Source organism: Phalacrocorax aristotelis, chromosome 4, assembly GCF_949628215.1.
Source record: "Phalacrocorax aristotelis chromosome 4, bGulAri2.1, whole genome shotgun sequence".
NCBI classification, from domain to species: domain Eukaryota; kingdom Metazoa; phylum Chordata; class Aves; order Suliformes; family Phalacrocoracidae; genus Phalacrocorax; species Phalacrocorax aristotelis.
Genome location: NC_134279.1, coordinates 48,378,759 through 48,401,851, shown reverse-complemented (window position 1 = coordinate 48,401,851; position 23,093 = coordinate 48,378,759). Strand labels below are relative to the sequence as shown.

Genomic DNA, 23,093 nt, shown 5'->3' with positions numbered 1-23,093 from the left:
CGTGTAAACTGGATTGTGGTAGATTAGCATATGCAAACATCTGCTAACTGTCCACCTAAATCTCGTTTTCACTTCAGTTATCCATTCCTTCTTTTTAATAATTATTCGCTGCTGTCACAATTATGATGGTAAGGTTTTTAATATAGAAGAAATATAAAAATACAGAAAATAGAAAAATGTAGAAAAAGGGCTCACAGACATTTTTGTGAATGTACCACCAGTTCTTGCAAATACTTCATTTAATAACAGTCTGCTTTTTATAACATTCTCTTATCTTTCTATGCACATCCTGGTGGTTATACTTTATTGCACATGAGCAAACTAAATGTTTAATTTTTGAGATTTGTCAGACACTGGAATATTACTGCTGGAGAGAAACTTTATTATTGCAGGTATTATATACTTAGTTGTAAGTAGTATATACCTTTTATCCACTGGAAAGTTCTGATGCTTGTTTGGTGGTTTGTTTCGGGTTTTTTGGTTTTGGTGAGGTTTTTTTTAAGAATTTGAGTTCATAGAAGTTATTCAGTGGTTTGTTTTTCTTTTGAGATAAGAGTAAAGATACAGTTTTTTGATGCTGACCTAGAGCCTGATCCAGCATCACTGAAGATAATGGGTGTTTTTCCACTCATCTGAAACTGGTAAATGTCAAAGAGGTCTAAAAAACATCAGGAGTAGGAACTTAGAGAACTAGGGGTTGGGAGTAGTTTGATGATTTAATTCTTTTTTAAATTATCTTTTGTGCTTACTGTAGTGGTCATAATCTTGACAGCCCACTTTTGGTTTGCTTTTAAAAGGTAACTTGCACTGGTTTTCTTTTTTTCCATCCCACTAAAGATAATTTTAGGGTACTCCACAAATCAACTACAGAAACAAAATTACAGAAACCCAAGAAAATGCAAAACTAACAGGGAAGGATTTGTTACAAAAAGACACGTGCTAAAAAGCACATCATATAAAACAAAGGAGGGGGAAGCTCGTGAAGTTTCACTACAGGGAAATGTTTGGATAAAAAGTTGACATTTTCCCTTTCAGTGGCTAAGCTCTCTAAAAACAGTAAGTGAGCCACTGCCCATCTTTTTTTACACAGGAAAAGCATTTCTTTCTCTCATCTTTCCCGTGAACTTCTTTTTTAACTTTCTACCTCCACTTATTCCATTTTTACTGATAACAAAGCACTTGCATGGATTTCACTGTTTAACTTTTATCACTTTTAAGGAAAAATGGTCACAGCAGTCACTATTGTGTATTACAGGTAGGGTGTTAGCTAGCTGTTTGGCCAAGAATTAAAACAGGGTATGATCTTCCCCCAACAAGTCAATCCCCCCAACAAAGAGTAGGAGCCTACGTGAGATTCCCCTCTGATAAAATAGCATTTGCAGTCCGTGACTAGCCCCCTGTTTTGCTGGAATGGTCCTTGTATACATGATTATTATAAATGGGAGAAATGTGAAAATGGAGATGGTTCTCAAGACTGATGGGAAACAGCACTGCAAGGAAAATAGTATTATGTGTTAGAATAATGTCTGCTATTTAAAAAATTAACTTAAAGTGTGTCTGCTGATAACTCATTTTCATAATGCATTTCAGGGAGACAGAGTAATTCTTCTTAAGCGAGTTGATCAAAACTGGTATGAAGGTAAAATACCAGGAACCAACAGACAAGGCATCTTCCCTGTTTCCTATGTAGAAGTCATCAAAAAGAATGCATCAAAAAGTGTTGATGACTACCCTGATCCTCCAATAGCCCATAGCTATTCTAGTGACAGAATACACCACTTAAGTTCAACTAAGGTAAGGATTTTTTTTTCTTTGCTATCGCCCCTAGAATGGATTTAGAAGGACTTGTAATTTTTTGGTTAACATAAGATAATGCATAATTCATGCAGTAAGTACACTACATTTTCTTTCCTGCACAGGTAGAATTGCATTACTAACTTGTTATTGAAGTATTTTAATAACCAAGTGCGTGTCTTACATTCTGCCAGGATTTTCGTTCTTTTCTTCGTTAGGAATTACATTATTAAGAGTAGGGCTGGGCAAAATTTGGGCAGAAAACTCAAGTCAACAGAACAAAATTTATTTGGGAATCTTTGACAGAATTAAAGCATTAAGGACGTGTCTAGCAGACTTTTCACAGTGCAGTGTGAAGACATTCCCATAACACAGCTGTCCTAAAAGCCTGCAGTCCCATAAGCATGCAAAGGGCAAGAGAGGGCAGTTTGTGTGGGGACACAGCTTGCCAAGACCAGTTCTGTGCCTTTCAAAGTACAGAACAGCAGCCAATGGTTCTGTACTATAACCTTCCTCCTTTTGCCATTCACACTCTAGGAGGAGGCTGTTGGTACAACAGAGGTCCTTTGGGGTGGTATGACAACAGTGACAGGATTATTTCATTGAGTAGTGAGGCAAATGTCACCACATTGTCAATGAGCTTGGTTTCAGACCTTTATAGTTGTAATTTTTCACACCAAATGTCTGTCGCAGATTCTGAATTCTTTCCCTTCCTAGCCTATATAACCACCACAAATCATACTACATGACGTTGCAAAAAGATTCTTGTATTCCAATTTATCATTCACTCATGAGATTTCACTGTCACCTGTGTGGGCAACATAACGTCTTTGACAGTGATAGAAACTAAGACAGTACCTGCACACAAACTGTGGTTAGCATTACGTATTATCAATGATTTTGAGGGCTCTTTACCTTTGTTGTTTGTCTCTTCATCATGGGCAGTGGGTTTTGTGTGTGGTTATAAACTTCTTATCCTGCTATTAATCTCTATTTGTTTCAGTTGGGTTTGCCCCCTTTTCTACTTTCATATACTTGCATACTGGTGCCCATTTAGATGCTTCAACTTTGAGATAAGTTCCACATTTATTTGCAGCTTTGGGGACAGCTGCCAAATGAGGTCATTTACAGGCAACAGTGGCCTCTGAAAATACTGCTTATGACTAAACAATATTAGTTGGTTTTGGATAGTCACTAGAACAGGTCTTGTCTGACTTCCCAGAACATGTCACAACAGAGAAGTGGATCCTTTCTCTTCCATTCCAGCAAAACTGTTGAGTTGAAGCAGAATCAAATTCTGTACCTGCAGAAGGAGGTATTCATACATTAGGGCCTCTTATGGTTACAGGAATTCAGACGTTCCTGAAAGCAAGTCAAGAGTATGAGGCAACTTATGTGCTCCGTATTATGGAGCTGTCTCTCTGCATTGGGAGATGCCTCTCCCCATTTTCTGTGAAGCAGGCTTGTCTCTAAGGCATCCTGCAGCTAAAGCTGGTATTTGTGTAACCCCTGTAATCCTTGCTGAGTATAGGTGATGCTTCAGAACATTTACATTCAGATTACAAAACTGTCCTGCCACTATTATTTAGTTGTTATTCAATTAGTTCTGTAGGGGAGGAGAGAGGAAGAAGCTTTCTGTGTAACACAGGAAAATTTCGCTATCATCTGGTTCTAGCATAAGTCAAAAAAAAAACCCAACCCCCAAAAAACCCAACCAGACAAAAAAACACAGCCTTTACTGGTGCTCTTGAACAGACATCTTGTTTCTTAATTCAACCGTATTGAGAAATGACGGTACAATGAATAAGACATCTTGTTCCTGACTACATAGGACTTTAGCAGTCCTGATAGTGTTCTGGAGCTTATCACAATTACTGATACCATTTTTCCTATTCCTCTGGGGTTTTTTAGTACGTATCACTCCTGTTACTAGAGCAACTGCACTAAACTTCTCTGGCCTAATGGCGATACAAATAAATAAGCAATACAAGTCAGGAGCAAGCTTTGCTCTCATTAACTTGTCCTAGACCATCTATATCTTTAACTCCAGTGCAGCCTGTAGCCACGGGAAACTAAAACTGGCAGTGTCTCCTTGGCAGTATTATTGACCTTAAAACCACAGGTTAGAGGCCCATGTTCAAGAGGAAAGATGAGAGAAAGAGCTTAAGTACTGCTTGTAACAGCCTAGCTCTGTTTTAGCAGACTGCAGTCTATAGACTGTTTACTTTGGTACAGAAGACTCTAAACAAAGGTTTCTCTTAACTATAAAATAAAGCTATTTGCCTCTAGAAAACTCCAGCAGAAGGTAAGTAAATTAACCTTCCTATTCTGCAACATTAATTTAACCTTTTGAAATCATTTTCCATTTCTAGAGTAATACTTAAAGTAGTCCAGATAACTTGAAGAGATCTAATTATTCTGGATAATTCTAACAATGAGATCAAAATATTTTTCATTCCATTTTAATTTCGAGGATTAATAGTAACAAAAATGCATTTTCAGTATTTACTGAAGCAATGGATATCTACTGATGCTGTGTACGTATGACTCACCAGTCTCTCATTCTTACAAAAGGACGTTTCTTTTACCAGAAGGATACTCCAATCAATATTATGTAACGGTACTCAAACTATACTCCTGTGTACTGTGCTGTCACTATTTTCAGAGCATTGTTGACTGCCTACATTCAATTAGAATTGAATGTACCTTTCACAAGTGTTTATGTCATTTTGAACTAATAGGGTTACTTTTGAAGAAAAATGCATTCTGTAGCTGCTTGTGCCTTAATAAAAGTATGCAATGTATTAAAGATGTTTCTTAAGCGTTTACTCAGAAGTACTAAGGAAAAGCAGAAATATTAACACTAGGATAGTTAGAGATCAGCTCAGTTGCTAGAGTTTAAAAGAAGTACTTTGTGACACTGGAAGTGTACTTCTGAAAATACTATTCTCAAAATAACAGTAATGTTTTGAGGAAAATTACATGACTATTAATTGTATGATTTAATAACCTGTGACACGCTCACTAACAGAGTGCCATAAGTAACATAAATCTAACAGACCAAATGCAGGTTGCCTTCGTGAATGTAATGATTCAGATCTGTCTTAATGTTTGACATTTAAGCCCCAAGCCAGAACCTGATAGAGTTTCATTTTTCAAATGTCTTTCCTGCTGTTCTGATTCATGTAGTAATGATTTTAGACACCTGTGCTCACTGAAATGATACCCTATAATCCAGATGATGGCACAGACATTTTTGTTTTCCAGTCTATTCATATCCTAGTTCTCTACCATGCTTATTTATTTATTTAAATTCCCATGTTTTTCTTATTTTTGAAGTTGCCTTCCCAAGCACTGTCCCCACTTTCCAGATACCTTTCCTCCTCTTGGTCACCCATTGATCAAAAGAGTCTCCAGGCTGCCACTAGTGACTGGTTTTCAAGGACTGTTGGTTTTTCACCTTCAAATGTGTGCATCTTGCCTCCTCCACCATTTCCAGACAGTTTTCTTTGTGACTTAGAAGAACTCAATTCTTTGGCATTAACAACATCCCAGTCTGTACCAATCTCCCCAGGTAATACCATTCACCGAGTTAAAGATGATCACTTTATTCCAAATACAGAGGTCTCTCTCAGCTCTCCTACAGCTCTTCCTCTGCCCTTTCTTGTATCTACCTCTGTCTCATCTCCAGCCAGCGCTTCTCATGACATAGCATATAAGCATACCAGCAACAATACCAACCCAGGAAAAGATAGAGACTTGAGAGGTACGCTTGACTCTTCAGTTATTGAAGTGCCTAGAGACCTGTCAGATACTACAAGAGAAGGTGAACACGTTGGTGCTACCTCTAACATCCCTTCGCCACATGAAGGTGGCTCCACCTCCAGCATGCTAGCTGCAACTGCTGAAAACAAAGAGGAAATCTGTACTACAGATCTGTCAGTTAATATAGGGGATCAGTCAAAGCCTCAAGAATCAGACTTCTACAGAGGAGCACAAGGCACAGCAGAAGAATTGACAAGACTCTATATAGAGGAGGATCTGGGACATGACAATTTAGAATTCCCAATAGCAAGTGGAGGAGACTCCAGGGTGTGTTATGAAGGATACACTTCACCGAATATTGATAAGGTACTCTAATTTCTGAAAAAAACTGGCTTCTGTGTTCAGATAGCTTAGTATAATTATTCTCTGCCTTTTCTTTATTTACATGTTTGTATTGTGCACAAGCAGAGTTTTATCCTATTGCATTGGATAAAAATGGCAAGTTTTAGGGGATAGTCCCGTCTCAGAAACAGACATATACACCATTGTAAATTCTATGGTGTATCAGTTCTGCTGGTCCTTTCCCTTTGGTCCTTGTTAGCTGCCATCGAGCTTCTGAAGTGAAAAGACAGTGAATCATTTTCCTCTCCGGCCCATTACATGCCACCCCTTTTGAGCCAGAGGCCCCAGCCGGCAAATGCTGTCAGCAGTCTTCAGAGGGAGGGATGTGCCTCCTGCAGAGACAGAGCGGTTTGTACTTCACATGTGTCACTTCTCCAGCTGGTTTATTTATAGTAGACTCTGTTACGAGAATGTGACTAATAACAACAGATCAAATTATGTTTGGCAGTTTAACAAATGCTTCCCCCTAAAGCCCTCCCCAGTTCCTCTTTGGGACAGTACAACACTGAACTATCCCAAATGTCTGCTAGCCATTAAATGCCACAATATTGCTACACAGTTTGTGTGGTTTCTAGGCAAAGTTTTAAAACAGATCTTTTCTGTCCAGCACTTATTTCAACAGACTATTCGGGCAGTTGCTTTGGCTAGCACATGCAAACATGTAAATCAGATACTTAGGGCAATACGTTTTAGGCCAAACGTTAACCTAGTTAATTAGAAAGATTTTTGCAGGATGCCTCTGCCCTTACTTGACCTGAAAAACACAGGAGAAAACTGTAAGAATAGAGGTGAAATCCACTGCCATAAATAGCAACTTCTTTTGATTTCTGAGGGAAGAACTTTCTTCCAGAATAGTAGACTGACTAGTAATAAAGTTAGCATCACATTTCTGACTGTTCAGGTTAGTTACGTGACTCCTTATTGAGCATTTTATGTCCTTCACAGCTGGTTTTATAGCACAATTGCTTCTCATTTTTCTTAAATACTTAAGCCAGCTCTACTTTCTATGGGAACTTCAGGAAACTCTGATCCTCCTTTCCACCTTTCTTCTTATCTTCCATTTCACTCTGCCAAGGCACCAACTTCTCACAGTGTTCCTACAACATCCTCGTCTACTGCTTCCCTCTCACCTCCTCTCCTTTCTAAACCCTTACATCAGCAGGAGACAGACTCACCCAAGTTAAAGGTAACTGCACCTCTTGAGTACGGATTGTTGCAAATCTTCATGTATATTAAACAACTGCAAGGCTAACACTGAGTTTGATCTTTTCAAATGTATTGTTTCCTTTACTAATATTAAATAACATAGCACATAGAGTATCAAGATAAGCCTTCTTCATATGAAACACAAGGTAAAACTCTAACCATTATGATACAGTGAAATAGTTTAAGAAGATACCAGTGATAGGAAAGCAAAAGGCTTCAACTCAATCTCAAGTCCATACCAGAACATCTGTAGCTCTTACATAACTGAAAGAAACGGACTCACATTCAAGTACACAGAAACTAAGTAACATTTGTAGTTTAAATGCATTTTCAATTTCAATCCAAACCCTGGAAGAACAGTCATAAATTTCACAATAAAGCACCACTGCAGGAGGTCATGTTCTAAATACCAGTTCTGTTAGTCAAGGACTGGACAAAGATTATTCCCTCTTCATGACTACACTTTGTGGCAGCATTGCAGCTCTGTGGCAGTAAAACGAAATCCGGAAACCCTATTGCTCTAGATAGACAAAGTCAATTTCCAGTGCTGATTCCCAGAGAGTCCATTTGCTCATGAAAAGGAGGAACTCATGTAAAAAGTTTGAGAAACTATCCTAGAAAAAGTGATCATTGCATCAATGGAAAAAAAAAACAACCAACCAAACAAACAACACCACTCCACGCACTATTTAAAAATATCTACCATGTCTCACAGTGTATGTTCATGGAAAACCCAGACATAACGGACTTCAAGAAGTCTTAAGGTCCACCCAATCTGTTGGGGTTTTTTTCGCTGAAGTAGGGAAGAGACTTAAGGGTTCTTTCCAGGGCAAAAATCTGTCATGGGCTTAGGTATGTTTCACCTCAAAGAAGGGATAAGCCACAGTATTGCATTTGTTTCTGCAACTTTGACTAATTTATCAGTCGTGCAGTGCTTTGCTGGGTACTTTTTGCTTAGCTTAACTGACAAAGGTCAGACCTCCCTTGGTATCCTGTTTTTCACATTCACCCTCTCAGCTCCGAAGAGCTGCTGTTCTGCCTTGCCATGTTCTACTGGCAGTCACAAATACCAGTTAGAAGGTTTCCAATGTCAGCACTGCACTCCTCTCACATTCCCCCCGACTCGCCTCTGCCCCTGAGAATTCACATTTGCTGCACACACACCCTTAGGAGCTGAATTCCGACAAATATTTAGCTGATTTGTAGTGACGCTAACAAAATGAGGATTTTTTTTCCTTGAAGTGCTTTCCATCAAGTATATACTTGCTTTCTAATTGCAAATTTAAGGTCTGTGTTTTGTTCAACAGCAAGGCATTACAGTGTTTGTCATTGGTATTTCTAAGATAGTGTTTATGCTCTGCCCTGTTGAGCTTTTCTGTATTATTGTGGCAACAATGAAAATACCATATACTAATAGTACCATTATTTGCACCTGTAACAGACTTGCTTTTTGTTATCAAGAAAAGCGTGTCCAGTTTGCATGTATGAATGAAGCAATAAAACCCCCATGATGCTTCATTCTTAAGCTCTCACTTGACGCAGTTTTTGTGGTTTTTCTAGGCTAAATTAAAGAGGGAGATATTTGTTCTGGGTAAACCTCCTCGTAGCCCAGTGATGACTAAGAGGTCCTGCAGCTCACCTGTGAGAGGTCACAGCTATTCACACAGGGTATGGTACTGGATGCCCAGTGTGCAATAACAGCATTTCCATAGAAAAAGAGCTCAGTGTCCAGTCTTCCAATATTTTGCTTTTGCCCAAGTGTCTCAACACTATCAGTATGCTGTGTTTTCTTCCTGTTGTGCTTCTGTGCTATGTCTGAGTAAAGCCAACAGGTCTGTGTGTGCCAAAACTTGTTTTATAAATCCATTAGTGTATCTCTGTGGTACTGCATAGTATTTCCAGTGCTACAAGAAGTTAGAGATCAAAGTTCTCTAGATTTAGCCTGGGTTTTTTTCTAAATTGCTATTCTTGCAAAGCATTTCTAGTTTATTAAAAGCACAGCTTCTAGGAGTCAAAGATTTATACTTCATTGCGTGTGTACAGGCTTTTGTATACAGGCTGAATCCTTGCTTTTGAATCCATGTCCTCCTTTTCAAAACATTTTGTTGCTGCTATGTGATGTTCACACAACACACTGCTCTTTATCGAAGCACTGTTAGTCCAGACTGTCATACTTTTTAGCCTTTCCCTTCATATCTGTAGTATAACAGTAACATAATTGTAACAATTTTACCTAGCCAGAAAGTCAGATTGTTTAAAGTTTGCATAAGTTTGGCTCAGAAAGGTGATCTAAATTATGGAAAAAAAAAATTAATTCCAACCTAAACTATATGACAGTAAGAATTTATGGGTTGTGTTTTGCTTTCAGTTTAGGACTAAATTATTCTCTGCATCAGTTTCTTTACATTTGGCTCTTAAAACTGATAGCAAGATCAACTCTTTTCCACGCTGTTGCTGCTCGTTTTAGTTTATTGTCCTTCTGGTGGGTCCCTTTTTAAAATTTGAATTTTAATTTAAGGTGTGCAGGTTTGTGTAACTTTCAGAGTCTTGGCTTTTAGGCAGGCCTCTGTTTATGACCAGGTGTGAGGGGACAGTGCTTTCTTCATCACTGAAGAGAGACAGTTCAATCATAGGAAGGCCAGGATTGTTGTAGCAGTGGACCAACACCATCCCAAAGAAAGTCCAACTGGGAATAAGATCCATAAAAAAGGGATTAAGCCCTATTTTAATTTTGCCTGTTACGCCAAATGAACAGCATGTAATCAATGTGTTAAGAGGACTGTATTGGTCAATGTTTAGTGCATTTATTACTTTAACACCAAAACTACAAGAGCACAAATCATACACATAATTTGCACGTTCAGGACTATACAGAGCTATTATACGCAAGTGCATCTCAGTCATGCATGAAAATCAGGTGTACAGCTGGGACCATTGACTTGACTGCACACTTTTTAATGTTTTGGGGATTAGGTCCTACAATTTTCCCCAGGCAACAGGATAATGTAGTGAACTGGTTTGTAGCTGGAAACTAGAAATCCTAAGCACCAAGAGCTACCCCCAGGGTGATGCATTTCATGATATCTCTCAAGCACAATTAGCCAGGCTTTGCAGCAGCCCCCATTCTAGCCAATGCCATTGTATATGGGAATAAGAGCTTAGGGGAAGAAAATGGGGAGAAAGCTTCCTGATGTCAGCTGGTTTACTACTGAGGAACGCATTCGGACAGAGAGCAACCTCCAAGGTCGCCCTGCTCAGACATAGCACAGATTACTTCACCCTAGTTTTCCCAGATTTTAATTTCGTCAGTTTTCTCTGTAGCAATAACATAGAGTAGAAAATCAAGGTGAGTGAAGATTTCCAGTCATCTGTTTCTACAGTAGGTAACTAGCAATAAAACATTTTAAAGGGTTGAAGCATATGTGGAAAAAGAAGATAATACTGACTACTGACCTACCTCATTTCTTCATAGCTTGGTGTACTTTCAAAGCATTAAATCATTTGTAGTATTGTTTAGGACATTAACTTTTATTGTTTGCAAGAAAAATTCTTAACCTCGGGTGAGTTCTCTTGCATCTCTATCTTTGGCATTCAGCTCAGTTACAGACCTGATGAAAGATTAGCAGAAAATACGGTCAGATTCCAATCCAAATACCAAGCAATCTGCCCAGTGGAATATTCTCTTGCTTGACAAGCCAACTGTTGAAGGGGGTTTTCTGAGAACAGAAACATCTAATTTGCAAACTTTATTGTTGGATTCTTCAGTAAAAAATATCCATCTGTCTTGTATGCTGGCAGAGGAGAGTTAAATGAAGGAGAGAAGAGACTCTTAAAAAATATAAACAATTTTTTTGCACTTTGAAAACCTCTGTCCCGCCTAGCTGTCATTAATGTGAGTAAAAGTTCTGTAATCTACCTGCCTGCATCTTTAGGCACCTTTTTAAATTATACTTTACAGACTGTAAAGATGAAGGGGAGAATGTTCACAATGTTTTCTGCATGTACATATACAAACATGATGAAAAGAAATCCAACTACTTCAATTTCACCTGGAGATGTTGGGAGGGGAGGGCCAAAAAAAAAACAAAAGGAAGAAAAAACACAGTGCGTTTTAACGTTCAGTTGATATCATCAGGCCGTGGGTTGTTTACCATGGCCTTCTCATGGAAGTCTGCATCATCTTCAAGAGTAAACTGAAGTGAGATGAACTGAAATAGTCAAACCTGGGAAAGAGAGAACCGTGGAGTAATAAGACAAATCCCATGGCTTCAAGATCAGGTTGCAGTTTACTCAGTTCATGAAAGAAAGTGCCATGAGCTGTGTTTGTTAGCCATGCTCCCAAAACAGATACAGTTCCCAGACTTGTATCAGACTGTTGGTCTCTACCGCACGACCACAGGGCATCCTCAGTCAACAGGGAATATGATCGCTGCTCACACCAAGAGCTCTCCCAAGCAGCTGCTCCTGCACTGTTTCTGGCCCCAGCCAGATTCTAATCGGTGTAAGTCAATCTCTTTCTAAGCAGGGTATGGTTTCTGTAGGAGGGTAATATTTTTCATTTCCATTGCGTACAGATTGATTGGATATTACTGGCGGGTCATGCTTCATTAAGAAGGAAAGTAGTTCCTTTCATAAAGCTTCGCACTGGAAATACAAACTACTTTTTCCTCTGCAGTAAAAGTGTTAATTGTTATTTTCACACAATTACATCATGCATTCTTTCAAAAATTCTTTCTGCTCTTTGTTTCCCAACAGCCTGCATGGCTTTGTGCTCCCCCTTGAGATGAAAGAGAATTAATTAAAGCATAGCATGTTATGCCTGCCAAGTTAGTACTCTGTGTGTGTGTGTAATGTAAATTGGTATGTTGTTTGTCTATGAATATTCTAAATTCTGCCATTACGTATAGGAGATATTATTTCTGCTTAACTAAAAATATGCTTCACCCAAGGAATGTATAATGTTCAACAGTTGCATCTGATTTTTTCTAATGCTATTTCTGTTTCACAGTGAAGAGGCAGCAGCATTCTATTCCAACTTTCTACTCTCCTATAAATAGAACAAACTGTTGATAAAGTTCACAGTTTTATTTTAGTTTTTATTATGTCCTCCAAAAATCAGATCTTTAAACCTGCCAAGGTTCTGTTGCTCGCCATGTCTCTTAATAATTTCTTGTGAGCTGGCGTGGGGTGGGGTGTTTTTTTATGCAAGGTAGGATACGAACTCTCAAGCAACCATGTGTCATGCCCCTATCCAGCTATTTGGACCTTAGACTATAAATCTTTATTACATTTCAAATCATTTCATTTCAGCCACAGCGCCCTGTGCTTGCTCATGAAAACATACATGGTGGGGGGGAACCGTAAGTATACTTCTTGTCTACTAAACCAAAACCTAACATTTAAGCAATAGCCAGCACATAGTCAAATAATTTGTTAACCTGCCAAGTAGAATTATGAAGAGATTTCAGAAGTTTACAGATAACCACATGATGTAGGAAGATATCCAAGAAGGTCCCAAAGGGCAAAGCCTTAGTTGCTTAATTTACACCAGACTCAGACAGATGTGCCACCTTACTGTTCTCCCATTGTTTGTTTTTACAAAATTATTCTCTCAAGTATAAATTTAGACTTTTTTGTTCTCTCCATTTTTACATCTCAGCAGAATGCCAATTAACGATTTAACATTGATTCAACTCATCTGCTTTACTGACTCGACACACAAATTATTCAGAAACGGTTCCGGATCTGAATAGAGAAAAAAATGACTTGATAATGTTGATTCCAGGAACACAGGCTCACACTTTCTGGTGTAATTTACATGTGTAATTTAAAAATTAGATACAAGAAAACCTTTCCAAAAAATTGAAGAACCACCTAGGTCTCAAGACTTGGTTTCAGAAACAATGTAAGCACTTGGGATAAAACATGTAAGGCACGTAAGGCTATTTCAGTGCTGACTATTAAAATGCAAGTTTGGTGCAAGATGGTTTCCATTTTCTCTTAAAAATTTGGGTTTTTTTCAGTCTTGCACTCAGGTCCTGCTTCAGTGATCATTGTAACCAGTAGCCATTCTTCCTCTAGCATCAAAGCACTTTGGAGTGTGTTAGATGAATTCTCCTAAATATAACTAAAGCTTAGTGTCTATTTAAAAGTTTATCTCTTAGTCACTTGAAGAAATGGCAAGAGAGAAGAGAGGGGCAAAAAGCTACCAAATAACTATACCACAGATAATATATTATGAAAATTGGACATTTTGGTTTCAGTCTCACTAAAACCATTTTTCTCAAGCTCCTCTTGGTTTTGTTGAGCATACAGAAGTACCTAACTCAGCTTCACAAGCAATAATTATCTAACTAATTTTGTTCAATGTAGTTTAAGTAGGTTATGACTAAAGTTACTTATCCCTAAAATTAAAAATAGAAATATATTTAAATTGCCAACCAACCGTTCTTTGATTTGAATGCATATTATCTTAGTATTGTAAACGGTAGTAGAGTTTTCTTATTTAAGAAATTCCTAGATTAGTAAAGAGAGACTTAAATTACTACAAAGGAGTTATTAAAATGGATTATCTAGAAATGACTAAGAATATTTCTAAAGTACAAAGAGTGCTAACTGGAAGTTCTTGTCAGCGTATTTGAGTAAGTAATTGGCTTGAATCCTATTCTTGACACATTACATCTGCAACTCCTGTACCTTTGGAAGCTGCATTTAATCAGTTTTGGAATATCATCATAGCTCTGCTTTCCTCAAATAACAATAAGCCTGAGGGGAAGTGTTATTGCCATTTAACTTTTTGCACAGATTGTTCTTGGTCCTGCTACACAAATTACCGGAGGTAATTGCTTAAATAACCACTCCCATTCCATTTTGTTAGTATGATTAAAATATAAAATTAGACTTTTCAGATTTGGAGAGATAACGGCCAGTCATGAAAAATTAAGTTTAAATCTTTTTTTTTGTCTTGGAACACTGTCTTTTTTTCTCCAAACCAGCAATGTGAAAAATAGATGTGGTTTATTCAAAAAGCCCATCATTAGACTAAGCCTAGCACCAGTCAGTATATAGGATTTTCAAATGCGACTTTATTTCAGTAAAAAATTCCTGCTCCTGAAACATTTCATTTAAGGCATGGAAACTCTGCCTGAATGATACAGAGCTAATGGAAATATTCAGTACCAACACATCAAAGGAGGGGTTGTTTTGTTTTTATTGGGGGAAGTATAATGGCATTAACGTTTTCAAGTCAGTGAACTGTTTTTAAGAGGAGAAAAATGGATGTGATTATGTTTGGTTTCAAGATTTTGAAATTAAAACTATTTCCTTTGTACAATTTCTGCTGTTGTACCCTGCTCCTTTACACATGGTCATTCATAGCTGGGGCACAGCTGGTTTGGAAAAAAAGGCAGATTCTGACTCTGCAGGACTCATGGGCATTTGCAGCAATCTGCCCACGGGCTGTCAGCCCAAGCACCTTCAGCTCCCCTTACGAAGAGTTTATTACCATTTTTTCAATTCCAGGAAAATCTGACAAGGAAGGAAAGATAATAAACTTAGTAACCTCATACCTCCTTCCATTTATCCACCTCAGATCCTTCAATCTGTAGCCCCTGGCCAGGGTGGAGGTACAAGTCAGTGTCTGAATTCTGCTTGAGTTTTCATCCCTATCTCCCCTGATTCGATTCAAGCCTCTCCCTCACTCTATTTTTTTAATATATGTAGCAAGGGCAGTTTTAACCAGGGAAGGGTTTACAGCTGTATGTTTCCAAATAGCAATTATTCCCCACAGAAGGAGGCACCTCTTTTACCCCCAGAACTCCTACAGTGCCAAGTCTCACCTCAGTATTTGCTACTGAGGCACCCGAGGAGGTCCCCCAGTCACAGCGGCAGCGTGAGAGCCACACACATGTGCACCTTCCTCCACCGACTACAGAAGGACAGCAGGCACCCTGCTTATGCCGTGTGGCACTTAGCTTTGCCAGGGCAGGAAACACATACGCTACGTTCAGCTTTCCAAAGCTTGAAGGCAGAGCCACAGATTTAGGTGCTGACCATGGTGGGTTAAGGGGCCAGTGCATCTACAGACTCCCCTCTAGAAGTACTCTGGTTTGGTGACTCAACTGTAAAATCATGCTTTTAAAAACAAACACACATACACACAACAACAAAAACAAAAAACCAACCACACTAGAATTCTGTGTTCAAAGCAACTGATCAAATAAACTGGTTGAGGAGCCATCAGGTTTGCCTTCAGTCCCCAGTCCTTAGTGTCTGATGGGTTACCTTTCCGATCAAGTTTTACTTATTTACTATAATACATACCTAGCCCTGAAGTCTACCAGACGAAATAAACCATTTCCCCCTATTTGCAAGAAGTGTTCCTTATTAGTTAATCTTTAAACCAGGTCCTCTGCTTCAGCAAAGGTGCAAATAATTCTTACTTCTTTTTAAAATGCATCATTTGTCCTATTTAAGGTTTCAGGCTCTATATAACTATACTCCTAGGAACGAAGATGAATTGGAGCTCAGAGAGGGAGATGTCATTGATGTGATGGAAAAATGTGATGATGGATGGTTTGTGGGTATGTTTTAATTCAATTGCTTTTTCTGCGCCCCCCCCCCCCCCCATCCCCCACACCCCTGACCTTTGCTGCTCTCTTTGCTTGGTATCTTTTAAACAAATTATTTTTTTGGTATTCATAAATACCATATATATTTAATAAACCTGAACCTGGCTTTATCAGGAGAAATCCCAAATGAAATCCACTGAAATTAGTGAGCAATTTTTCACTTGTGTCTTTTGGAATTGATTGACATACACCTCCAGTTTGTTATACGGCACTGTTGTCATTCTCGTGACACAAAACAGACTGTGTATTCCTGCTCTCTTCATAAAGACCAGGTAATGTAAAACTTCCTTGCATGAACACATCTACAGCATTGACTGCTTGTGAGAACCAAGTATTGCTGAACAGAGATTTCATAACTAGGCCTAGATAAAGTGGCTTAATGGTTCCATAAACACTCATGCACACAGTGGCTAACAGTCATCTAACTAGTCCTCAGCATTTCAGAAATTCAAGTTATTTAAATAGACTTGATGTTGTTGAAATTAAATTATTTCTATGTGCCAAGTCAAAATTTTAGCTCAGATTTTAATCAGGCCTAGGCACTTTGATTAAAGATGCCTCTTTGTTTTTTCCTTCCTGCAGTTAGGAGTTTTAACAAATTGTAACTCAGAAATTAAATTCAAAATACTTCTTGAAGTTATATTATAAAGAACTGTCGATATTTCTGTTTGTGCAATATTTAAATTTTTATGTTTAAGGCCCTGCTTACATAGTGATTTCCTGTTGTTATTCCCATCTTTCATCTATTGCTTCTAATTTCAGGAACCTCAAGAAGAACCAAATTCTTTGGTACTTTCCCTGGAAACTATGTCAAGAGGCTGTGAATTTTTTTTCTCTACTTATTTATGCTGCATCTCTGCAACACATCTGCATAAAGCTGCTAGAAAACATGCTACACTGGCCTTCTGTTTTCTTGCTTGCGGTCTCAAATAGAGACCATCTAGTTCACCCTCATCCCATCCCATCTGCCAAACGGTTACAGCAGTATTACAGCAACGACCACGGTGGAAATAACTAAGCTTTTCTGAAACAAGAGGAATTGTTTCAGCATTTAAATGCTCCCTGCTTTAGAGTCTTTTCATTTGAAACACAATAGGAGAAGCCTGATGAGAGGTACGCAGGTGAATGGCCATGGCGGGGTGGGGAGGGGGAGAAACAGTTCTTGGTTTGGACATTTGTGGTACTACCTTGAAGTCTGATGGGATTTCTTTCAGCATGCACAAAATACAGGGGGAAGTTGCTGTTTACTATTTTTAAAAACATTGTTTGAGTTTCCACATTCATATTAGCTCGGCAGCATTTGTTGCTTTCACTTTGCCGTATCACAGGTTTGCCTATTGTACTGGTTTACAATGTATGACAAATTATAATATAGATTTTTTGCCTGCACTTGTATGTTGTAACATATGCACAGTGATTGTAAAATCTCAAGCAAGCATAGTGAAAAATGGAAGAACTGCAAGTGTTCTGAACGGGTGCAATGGTATTGGCTAAACCTTTATTTTCTTTTTCCCTAATAAAACTATAGTGTTTTCTGTTAAAAGGTAAGAAGCGCAAGAGACATAAAACCTTGGGAAAGAGGATTTAATGAAGAGACAGGACAATGATAAAAGCATAGGCAATAATAACTTGCTAATGATGTCTGGCGTTAAATGGTTGTAATAGTAAGCAACATGAAATTTGAGAGATTAGTGTTCTTACGTATCACAGGAATTTTAAGCAGCAGGAAGTAAAGTGTTAGTGCAAAGGGTTGTTGGGTTGGGTGTTTTTTTCCTAACATAGCCACCTGAAAAATATTCACAAGTATCATGTACTGATTTATTTCACTATATATATATACACGTATGTTAATGAAGCCTGAGTTACACATTCTTTTTAGGAATTTAGTACAGGAAAAAAAAGTCACAAGTTTTAAAACAGATACATCTTAGAGCTGTTTTTTTTTTCCCCCTGAATGAAACAAGCATCTGAAAACATACATTTGCCATAAGCAAAGGTAAGCATAATTTAATTTGCTATTTAAGGCACAGGATGATAATGACTATGGCTTTATAAAAACAAAAAATCAGATTTGGTTTCTTCAGCACCTTATAGATGGCAAAAGCTTCTACTGCGTTTCTCATGGGTAAAGGATTGAAATTATCAAAGTGTATGTAGTCTCTGTAGCATTTTGTACATACGTTTGCTTTTTTGTACAGAGCCATTTGGTTGTTGATTTTTAAAAAAATTAGGTTCCTTATTTGGCCTTTGCCCTCTTCACATACAGAACATTTCAATGCATTTTTCTTTTCTTGCTCTATTTACCATAGGCACATCTGGATAGTGCAATTCTGTAAAATAGCATTTTATGCAAAATTTTATTAATTAAAATATGGTTTACCAGCCAAATCTAAATGTACATATATCTTTATTACTGAGAAATGTCATTGAGACAAAGGTAAAGAAACATCTTTGTGCAGCATACCTTTATTATTGCAGATTTCATGGCAAAAGCTTTATATTCAAAGGCTTTCAATTTTAAACTAGATCTGCATGCAGCTTTGCTGTGAGATTAATACCTATCTTTGATGCCATTTATGATTGAAATATCTGTTGCCTGTGATATTTAAAAAGTACTGTTTCTACTCTGTATCTGATTTTAGAAAAATACAGGTTTTTCATACCTGGCTTTCAGGTAACTGACTTTGAATTCCTACAAGCAAAAGGTCTCTGTGTTTTTTTTTCTCGAATAGACTTCTAATAAATTTTGCTTGGAGTACACAACTGTTTCCCCCATCATTTCTCAGAATACATGTAACATGTTATTTCAGCGTTGCAAAGTGCCTAAGTCTTTGAGCTTGTATGCAAATAGTCAGTTTTGCCTTGTACAGAGATTTTTTTTTTCCCCCACCACCACCAATCATATACCGGTTTTATACATGGGCAGCTAGCACTGCCCATGGAGTTCGCGGTTGGTCCACTTCAGTGTCATCCCTAAAACACTTGAGTCCAAAAGCAACCGTATGGACTTTCTGCATTGACTGTGCTAACTTGAAAGAATTTTCTGTTGCCAGAGCCACCCTTCACTCCAGAAGCACAAAGATAAAATACACAACGGCAAGCGCTTTATAGCTGGCAAAAGCTCCCACGCCCTAATCCTTTCCTTTAACAAAAGCAAAACAAGAATTCCTCTGTAAAGCAACAGCATAGAAGCAAGATTTAAGGAAAACAGAGATATTTGGGGAGTATCTCACACTTGGGATTCTGCCTGCAAAGCTGAATTACCCCATACTAGTGTGTCTGTCTGACGAGGAACAACTGTTCAAACAGAAACAAAACCTGCAACAAGAAGCAAACTAAGCGGGCAGCAGCCTTTTTCAGTGCCTCAGAGTAGCTCTTTGGTCCTTGTCCAAGCCATGCTGGCCGCCACAGCCAGGCTACCTCCTCGCAAACACTGCCTGTGCTGTACTTCTACCACTGAAAAATGCAGCACAACAGCAACATACATTTGGACAGGAGTAACCTATTTCTTCAAGCCTGATTCATGCTTAGTTTTGTCTTTACAGTAGCTGGGCTGGAAAACGCAAAATCACCTACACCTCTACGTAAATACACAAGTATGTGGCTTAAAATGTTAACATCATCCACAGGAAGGTTAAGACCAGGGACTGCTGTTAAAACTCCAGCAGATAAACTCCTTTGTCAGTATAAACACTGTCAGCGCTGGGAGTGCTCTCCGTTTGGATGAGGCCTACTTCAGTCAGTACCATTATCACTGAGGTAAATGTGCCCTTCCAGTGCTAAGTTAGCTGAAATCCACCACACGCACCTCTTCTTACAGCCCTGTAACCAAATACTGCAGTACACACTCAAACCTTGTGTAGTTTGTCCTTTGTTTGCTGGGTGACCCCGTGTGGGATCTGGGACATCATTGAAGCACTGCTTTGTGCAACACACCTGTAAGCAGTAGGAAGTACTGTGCTTTAATAGTCTTTTGTCTATAAAAGCCAGCCTAATAACAGCAGCTGGTTGGTGTAGTCTCACTAACATAAAATCCTGAATGGTTAAGGGTCTGAGTTGTTAAGGGGTGAAGTAGCATCCTCTTTGCTAATTGCAAAGGGGATGAAAAAATGGCAAAGGTAGATAGGTCATTGTAATAAGAACAGCAAGTCATTGATACTTCAGGAAAAAGTGTGGTGTTAATGTTTTAGTCAAAAAGAAGAGAAATATTAAGGTTGTGATCAGGTAATATATTCAAATCATCTAAAAGTCTGATGAATTCTGCCGAAACTACTTCAGGAACAGACTGAAGGATTTTTTTTTGAGCTTCCTTGTATAATCCTTGTATAGTTCCCTATAAATTCATTAAGGAGGCCCCACAGGACTAGGCAGTGCTTTGTCCTTAAAGCCAGAGGAAAGGAGGCCTGGGGCACAGATACTTGCATTTATATGTATGTTCAGCAAAAATTAAGAGTAAGGTTAGGACTAAGTCTGTTGCCCCGGGTGTATGTAGCAGCCATCCTGGCATCTTCAGTGCAATGCTTTGTTTGTTTTACACTGCGGGGACATGCTTGCTTGTTTGTTTATTTGGGGGTTTTCTTTAATAATGTTTGGTGTGATTGTGTGTACATTTATAAAGTTTGTGTTATTACATTATTAATGTAATTTCAGTGATTGTGATAAAAATGATAAAAAGATGATAAAATGTGAAAAAATTCATGATGAATAAGTGATGAAAATTAGTTGAAAGTTACTAGTGTTGTTTAGAAGGTTAGAGGTGATGTAAAAGTAGAATATTCATGTCCTGCGAGCATTCATCAAATAGCAACATAATAGAGGGTAAGTGGATGCTCCGTAAACAAATGGTAGACAAAGTGCATCAGTGTCAGAACAATTCCCCATATACATCAACCATCTCATTCAGCAGTCCTCGAGGGTGAGAATTAGGATGCAACACATGTATGCTCAGACCTAAATTGTATTCTCTCTGCTTCGCTTAGAAGGGCAACCTGTGAAGGTTCCCCCCCCCCCCCCCCCCCCCAAAAAAAAATAAGGGGGGAACCAAAAGAGGAGAGGCTGCCCAGATGTCACGATTAAGAGAGAGAATGGTGATTGATAAATAGCCTAGCAGATGACCCTGTGAAAAGTGAGGAGAAGGGAATTAGGCCAGTTATGGCCCTGACATAGGAACCGGAGGTGCAGAAGTGCAAGTTGTGCTAGGGGTGTAGGGGGTGTGAATGGTCCTGAAGCTAGTGTCTTATGCGGCAGGTTGCTGCTTTCTCCTGAGAAGCTCGATCAATAGATAACCTGGTACTTCAGAAGCCAGTACTTTGAGACGGGATTGAGTTTTATGTGCAGCTACTATTCAGAGTACATTTGAGCACTGTCATATTCGTGAGTAAATTGAGTGTCCAAGTCTTGTCCCGAGTATGGTTTGGGTTAGTTTTGGAGGAGCTTGTTTGTTGAGCATTACATTAACTAATTGAGGCTTATGGCAGGGGAGGGGGTAAGGTATGTCCAGGTAACTGTTGATGCATGTAGAACATGCCAGCCAGTTTAATATCTAGAAGAGACCAGAACAAATGAATTAAAAGCCTCAGATAGTCACAGATTTTTTTCAGAAAATGATGTATCAAACCAATTTCCCTTTACCTTGCCAGGATATGTAGCGTGCATCTTTATTTCTATTAGGATATTCTTTCAATGCTATGACATGGCAACTGTGGTAGCTGACTAAGAAAAAGTCTGTCAGTCCACACGAAATCAAGTTTGTTGCAGAGTTGTGCTAACCTTACAGATAGAAAGGTAACATAACCAGCGTGTCCCTAAAAACACAATAGATTCCACTGCCTACCCTGCAGCGAGCCGTGCATTTGTTGTTGAGGCAAAGGCCTCTTAAAACAGGATAGCCCACAAGACACCAACAAGCCAGGGAGGCCAATGCACGAGCAGTTCAGGGCAACGATCTGTATCCCAAACTAAGCTAAGGGTCACCCCAGCAGGTTTAACGTTCTGTCACCTGCACCAAAGCAAAGCATGTTGTCGTTCTGCAATGCCTGGAATTTACTAGTTGCCTTTTAAATGCTGATACGCAGAACCCAGACAGGAACACGAGGTGCTTCCTGCGCATTTGAAAAAGCGGTGCATGAGCCAATGGGAAGCTAGAAACGTGACGTCAGTAGCTCTAGAAGGACCTTAGGTCATTGCTAAATATATTCCCTTACAGCATTGACCGTTGCATGGTGAAACCTTGCCTTTGATCCAGTTGACAGCAAACACCACTGAAATCAACAGATCCCACAGTAGTGGTAATTCAGTTTCTGTGTTAGCTTGAAAAGAAAATTGCACAAGAGGAGAGAAGCACTGCAGCAACTGAATGTCCAGTTTGGGTTGGTTTTATTATACTGAAAACTATGAGCACAGGCAGAGACCAGAAACCACTGCTTTAACGGCTCCCACTATGCAGCACAGCTGATAAGTACTAGAGAAGGGAACTAACTGGCAAGTTAACTTAAAGTCAAATTATATGTGGCTCCAAAGTTGCCAAAAGCATATTGAAAGGGCCAATAATTCAGTTTTTGAACAGGTTTTACAGCAGAACCTTGTTACATTCAGCAAATATTGATCAGACTGAAATCTGAATCTACCCATTTTACAGAGCAGGGAACTTGCCAGACCAACATGTAGAAATTGGTACCTCGTCCATACACAGTAAGGAGGGAAGATGACTTTAATAAGGCCTTCTTCTGCAACTCTGCAGTTAATCAAATCAACATCATGTTAATTTGACTGGATGCAAAAATTGCCATTTTACTTTCATCCTCCCCTCCAATGGCCAGATAGTTAGGTTCCTAAGTCCTAACTAAAAATTGTCCAATAGAATCTGTTACTGTCACAAATATAGTGAAGTCACATTCCTTTGGAAATTAAAAATATTTATATATGTGTATATATATGCAGAATATGACAGAAATCCACTGGAAAAAAAAAAAAAGCATGAATGAATTCCTGCTTGCACTACCTGAATCAGATACTGTTTAGGCCACAGAAAGTGATACTGGTGCCATTCAGGCTCTTGTTCATGTATTTTGTGTCACCTCTGAAACACAAAAAGAATAACAGAAGTTTCTAGGTTAATATGCAGCAGTGAACCCAGGGGAGAGCCTGAAATCCTGCAGGTACAATTTTTAGTGTAATCCTGCTGGTTGGTCACACTGTGCACTGTAGTTCTTTAGCAGCTCTGCACCTAAAACTCCCAGCTCCAGTTTCATTTGCATCAATGTGAATCCCCTATACAAAGCGTTACAGAATTATGCC

General features: G+C 38.8%; 2 protein-coding genes across 34 annotated transcripts in view; both read left to right on the top strand.

The window, feature by feature from the left end:
* Positions 1-18,560, top strand: part of SORBS2 (sorbin and SH3 domain containing 2) — a 232,611-nt gene extending 214,051 nt beyond the window's left edge. For 27 of the 33 annotated variants that reach the window (XM_075091302.1, XM_075091300.1, XM_075091289.1 and 24 more), the window contains 4 exons: positions 1,591-1,794; positions 12,478-12,527; positions 15,643-15,749; positions 16,560-18,560. In XM_075091302.1, coding sequence (XP_074947403.1) covers positions 1,591-1,794; positions 12,478-12,527; positions 15,643-15,749; positions 16,560-16,621 — 423 coding nt within the window. In that variant the 3' untranslated portion in view covers positions 16,622-18,560. The remainder of the gene's footprint in view (positions 1-1,590; positions 1,795-12,477; positions 12,528-15,642; positions 15,750-16,559) is intronic. The other 6 variants (XM_075091283.1, XM_075091282.1, XM_075091285.1 and 3 more) reach the window with 4 other exon arrangements.
* LOC142056473 (uncharacterized) lies at positions 5,036-9,461 on the top strand. Its single transcript, XM_075091313.1, has one exon. It carries the CDS (start codon positions 5,113-5,115, stop codon positions 5,932-5,934), a length of 822 nt encoding a protein of 273 aa, XP_074947414.1. The 5' UTR covers positions 5,036-5,112; the 3' UTR covers positions 5,935-9,461.
* Positions 18,561-23,093: the final 4,533 nt, after the last annotated feature.

What these genes read in the sequence shown, in the direction of transcription:
- LOC142056473 (XM_075091313.1), top strand. Translation starts at nt 5,113, where the DNA reads ATGTTTTTCTTATTTTTGAAGTTGCCTTCCCAAGCACTGTCCCCACTT.